Here is a 6,000-nt window from a genome sequence, read left to right on the forward strand (position 1 = left end):
CATSTTTAAATTCACAAAAATATCTTCAAAAGACAAACTTGGGAAGTGGGATAAAAACCCATATACATTGATCTTTTTCAGGAATACCTCTACAAGGCAAATCCTTTGAAGCCCACACAGTGCCCATCAGACAGAGAGGACATCTTTAAAAACGCATCTGATCAAATGCCCTTYTCTCCCCTGACAACACTGCCAATTTTGGAATTCTTATCTTTTATAAACTGCCATRCTCACACCAAAGGCCTCGTCTTTTTCTTTCTTCCTTGTAGAATCTAAAGGCTCAAGTGCAGGATCTAAAATTTCAGACTGACCACTCCTAATCCCGCTTCTAGGATATTTTCCATGTGTGTTCTGATACTGCAGGTAAGACTAGAAACATTCCTTTTTCTTTTAATTCATYTGTTCTTTATCTTAGGATTCAAATATCAACTGCTTGTAATTTTGCCAAACTTTAATTGCTTCATCTGGAAGTTTCCATGCTGGCTGTTTGATGAAAGCTAAAAATTCTTGTGAAGTTTTAGTTAAACTACTTCAACCATTTWTTAAACCAGATCTATCAAAAAAGACTGTCCAAAAGAAGGAACATATTCCTTGAAACAAACTACTGTTCAGAGCAAGGACCATGTCCTTGTAATACCTTTTTGCAATTCCCATGAAAAGCCATTAAAAACAGGCCAGGGTATAAAATCCTTGGGATATGGTGGGAAAAATTCTTAGTTTTCAGAGACTCATAGATKTTGATCCCAGCACCCAAAGTCTTTCCTGTGCACTGGACCTGCTTCAGGGTGCACCAGAGCAGGATTACCCTGGGCACTGCAGCTCTGAGTCCACGTGAATTGACAACAGCATAYAAGATACCCAAAATCAGAGTGGGGAAACTGCTGCTCATTAGCAAGAAAACAAGGTAGCATGGAACAGATGCAATATGGCTAAGATGGGGCTTTGTTGGAAACACAGAGTGGGACTGGGGTGAAAACCTAAAAGGAAGACCATTGTGTAGCTCAGGATAAGGAGGATGGTACACTTTATTGGGAATACTCAACTCYTGACTTGCCAAACACCCTCAACAGKGACACCATGAGCTTGGCTAATGGTTTGTGCTGATCATGTTTGCATCAGTAAGATCACAAAACAGGATGCATCTGTTTTTCTAAAATCAAAGTGCACCTCACTCCCTTCTCCCAAGCCTCACTCCCTTCTCTCAATAAAACATATACAATCCTGTATCCYTAATAAAGCACAGGCACATACATGGAAGAGCAGTTTAATTTGTGAAATTTGTATGCTACCGTTTTTTAGATACGTTAAAATGGTTGACATTGCAACCTCAGTAATGAACCTTTAGGAGATTCTGGATGTTACCTGGTAATAACATATACTAACCATTACCCAATGTATTATGTTAACACTACAAGATTAAGCCTCTATCTAAAGTCCCTTAATATTAAAGCTGGAGAGTGGGACCCTGTGGCACAATGTAGTGCTGTACAAAGATGTTCAGATTAGCTCCAAGCAAGGCATTTTCCACAAGAGCAGCCGTCAAGTTGTGTTAGTGTTGTGGTTGACTCACATGAATGCCTGGCCCATGTAGGATATAATTCAATAATATGCCAGTTCTGGTTTAAAAGTTGCTGAATGCCAGTCTCTCAGCTGTGCCAGGACATCTGTTTGTGGGCTAGGCTGCAGAAGAACTCACTGACATTATCTGGGTTAGGAAAAGTTTATTTGGGAGGGGTGCTTTTAATCTACACCATTTCACACTTGACTGTGATCTCACATACAGCTGTACCAGCACAGCTGAGCGCCTGGTGCTCAGCCCAGAAAAGTGGGGTGGGAAAAGCCAGGACTTCTTATGACAGTAACTCATCCAACTAAACTCACAGACAGGTTTTTGCAGKAGTGAAGTTTGGCATTGGGTCACTGCAATCCCCTCCCTTTTCAGTGCTCATCTGCACATGCTGCTCTAGACCTTTGCTTCTGTTGACCGTGACCTTTGTCCTGCACTGAATACCAGGAAATATTTGGATATTGCTGATGCAGGTGCTTAAATGAGCCATCCCACTCCACGCCAGTGTGAATTCATTCCAGTGAGTGGCAGAGGTGAAAGAAAAAGAAAKCACTTGCATGTGGATTTTAAGCAGCCTGGCAGCCTGTCAGTCAAAGAGCACAAGTCTAATATATGTAACAGAATGGGAGCACCTACACAGAAAATATAACAGAATGCTACAACAAATGTAAAACTAGAAGCCCAAGAACAGCCAAAGCTCCTGAATATTCTGTGCTGGATTTTTATGACCTTGAAACAATGATCCGAAGTAGTTTGTTCCCCAGTGTGCACCACAGCAGACATGTTCAAACTAGAGGATTAACACCTCACACACCTATCAACAGACACAGGCATTAAGCAGGACGAGATAACAGCATGGGCAATCAAGAAGCACTGCATCCCAGTTCAACACAGGAGGGTTATAAACACACAAGCCTCTGAATCCAGCAGTGAAAAACTTAAGCCTGCCAAGCTGAGGATGGATTGAAGTAATGACTAATATTTCCTGGGAAAATATCTGAGGAGTAAGGAAGATAAGGGGAATAAACATCCCAGCACCTCCAGACAGAAATAGCATACTGAAGATATAACCCATCCAGCCCTCTCTCTCTATCTACTGGACTTAGCAGTATTAACAKTCTAATTGACGTTAGACAATAACAATGAACATTAATGACAATTCCTCCCCCACCCTCAATTTATTTAACAAGAATGTTCTTTCCTCCCCAGCCAGCTTGCAGGTACAGTTCAAGCAGCAGGAATTACACTCGGCCAGACAGCTTCTGGGGATCACAGTCAGGAACTGGATATTGTCGTCAGAGAAGGGTGGGTGGATGGATGGAAGGGAGCTGGAGAGTCAATTCAAACTGATTCAAGCAGAGACACTTCTTTTCTACATGCATTTCTTGGAGACCAGGGCCAGGGGAAAAAGGCCATCTCCATGCAATATCATGTAGATTTGGTCTTTGGTCTGCTGGAGTGAGATTAGAACACAATATTGTCTTTCTCACACCCCCTCTCTCAGTCACACTCTCCCCTTCCCTTGATTTCACTAGTACACACTGTATGTTTTTGGTCCTCTTGCAAACCACACATGCAATAATTTCTGTGCTGTTGCCAAGATGGTTTTTCCTGCCAGTACAACACTTTTCACCAGTGTTGTTTCCTGGGCCCAGCTCAGGGATCCAAGAAGAAAATTAACAAACCGCTGCCTGAGGATGCTGTAGTTGGCTATCCAGATTCCCCAGCTTGCCAGGAAACCAAGAAAATCACGGAGACAATGGAGCAGCCCTGAGCAAAGTCAAATTTCAGCTGGGGCTTACATGGTTCTCAGCAGTAACCAGCARCATGATCCATTCTTTTTCACCCAAGGCATGGGTGGTGGGCATGAGGAGGACTGAATGCTTTCTTTAGGATCCCTCCTTGTGAGAAAACAAACGCATTTGGGCTCTCTGTGTTCTAAACAAGAAGCTGTGCACAGATATTAGTGTGTGCCACTGCTTTTACAACAGCCAGTCCTCTTCAGGCTGCCACACACTCACCTTCCCTTCTCCCTTCTACACATACACACATCAGGATATACAAAATATTTCCACTCCTTCCACTTACTGGGCACTCAGTGATATTTTGAGTCCAGAGGCTCATGTTGGAGCTGTCCTCGATGGTGGTGCATCGCTTCTGCTTGCTATCCCAGCCACAATAGGGGTCTCTGGCTCCCAGGCACTCCCTGCATGTGCAAAGACAAAACATTAAAGCCCTTTAAGACTGTCTAGCTCTAAAGACACATATTCAAGTATAGTCCTCGTATATGACAGCTGTCAACTGCACCAAGGCTCAGCAGAAGAAACAATTTCTTCTAAGCAGAGGTTTACCTGCTTGGAAGGGGGAAAAAATGAATAGAAGGGTGATAGGACACAAAGCAAATATCACTCATAGAAGCTGTAGATTAAAAATCAGTTCACTCCTCTCCAAGGCCTARGGAAAAAAAAATTACTTTACAAATTTTCGTCAAAGAGCACTTGTCATTGAGATATCTTTGTGCCCCCATGTAATCACGCAGCAGGCCAAATCTCACACAAAGCAACCTCTGTGACTATGTTTTCTGACACTGTGTCCATCCAAAGGGGTTAGACAAGCAGAATTAGCCAATGGACCGGTAATAAAGGCTTTCTATTAGTCTTGGCCTTTGCTGGAACAATGGTTTCATTTATAATCCCAGCATCAAGATGTCAGTTTGGAAAAGTCACAGCAGAACGTTATTTCTAAGCTTTTGGCTGCTTTGAACACTGCTGTATTCATTTTCTTCCTCAATCCATATTTACAGGCTAAGTGTGTGTTCCCAACATGTGAGCTGGTAAGAAAAGTAACTGGGCTAATACTGCCACTAAGCAGAGAAGATCAGTCACAGAAGTAGTCTGTACCAATAACATTCAGCTGTATTTGTCGTTCCCATGAGTTGCTTTCAAATTGTTAATTTTCATTGAGAAAACATAAAGGTAAAAGCCACATCATGCATGTGTTAGTAAATGACAAAGAGAGAACTAAACCTAAAAAGATTCACAACACTATTTTAAATTCCTATGATACATTCTCCTTCATCACACAAAAGGCTGATAAGATCTTTCAAAAAGTCCCAAATGACTTGAAAACTGCCAATTAGACAGCAGCAAGGGACTGAGGGGGAAGATTCAGTTCAAGAAGCTAAACAGGAGACTAATAAAATGTATTCTAAGGCTAGGTATCAGTATGATAAATGAAACATCAACCCCCTCCTCCAAATGCAATGAGATGTGAACTGCTCCCTCCCAGAAATCTTTGAAATCCTATTAGCCTGTAATCAGCTGCAAATGAAAAAGCAAGTCCCTCACACACAGCTGAGAACACTCTATTAGTCAGTACTGACTAATAGTGATTTGTCCCCAAGCAAACCCCAGATTGTTTTGATGTCTGGTACCCATTGCTTTATATATATATCCACAGACACATTTATATTTTAATTACGAGGTTCCAGTTTCTCTGCTCCTACATTTCCTCTGCTAAAGATTTCACACACAGACTTGTAAGGAACATAACTTCTTTTTCATGCTTTAGRAAGGTAGTTATAATGACTGTCTCTACAATATTTTTCCTTCAGTTGCTTCAGCATACCCAAGGAAAAGGCAAAGATGATTTTACCCCAGCCCCAGGCAAYAGAACGTCAAGTATTAACCCAGAAAAATGACTTGGGATCCTCAGTGCAAGGACACAGAGGGGATGTGTGCTCCTTTGTCTTCGCCTTACTTTGGCTAAGGACCCCTGTCCTGCTGTTTTGGCATCCTGCACCACCCTCACCCATGAAAGGGGGCTGCTGCCACATCCAGAGCTGCCTTTGCTGCCCAGCAGCCCCTCAGAAAGGGCAGCACCCCGATCAACAGAGAGCAGACCCTGGGGCATCTGCCCACGTTCTTCACAACTTGGCACCTCAGGAGGAAACTGGGCAGTTTCTAAACGAAGAAAAAGTGAAGCAATGGAGAAGGGGGGAAAAATAAAGGCCCTGCTTTTCGTTAGAGAGCCTTTTGGTCAGGCTTTCAGACCCTGACACCACACACACGAYTGTTTCCAATTGCATGAAGCCATTTCACAGGGCACCCGACAAGCTGAGAAAGGTCATYGTAATTCATAACAGGGAAGGCTGTTGTGAGCATCACCCTATTATGATACACATTTTCTCTGAATTTAATTTATAGGAAAACATGTGCTGCATAAATTCAGGAAATAATCTCCATATGTTCTGCGCTGCAGCCCTCAGCCATTCCGCAGGCTGCAGCACGTCCCAGTGAGGCACTGACCATTTTGCTGGCACTATCATAATGTATGTCATGGAGCTAATGTGCTGCTCTTGGCTGCGAGYGGCCGGCTCCAGATCCCTCCCAGGGCACTCACTGAATCACAGCCCGCGCTCCCCCGCCACCGCC

At 43.2% G+C, this 6,000-nt stretch overlaps 1 protein-coding gene across 4 annotated transcripts in view; it reads right to left on the reverse strand.

Moving 5' to 3' along the window:
• The window catches only part of SEMA5B (semaphorin 5B), a 262,758-nt gene that overhangs the window by 34,409 nt on the left and 222,349 nt on the right, over positions 1 to 6,000 (reverse strand). For all 4 annotated transcript variants that reach the window (XM_057368566.1, XM_057368567.1, XM_057368565.1 and 1 more), the window contains one exon: positions 3,656 to 3,773. In XM_057368566.1, the coding sequence (XP_057224549.1) occupies positions 3,656 to 3,773 (118 nt within the window). The remainder of the gene's footprint in view (positions 1 to 3,655; positions 3,774 to 6,000) is intronic.

This window comes from Malurus melanocephalus, unplaced genomic scaffold (genome assembly GCF_030028575.1).
Source record: "Malurus melanocephalus ecotype Western Australia unplaced genomic scaffold, MMel_1.1 scaffold_94, whole genome shotgun sequence".
NCBI classification, from domain to species: domain Eukaryota; kingdom Metazoa; phylum Chordata; class Aves; order Passeriformes; family Maluridae; genus Malurus; species Malurus melanocephalus.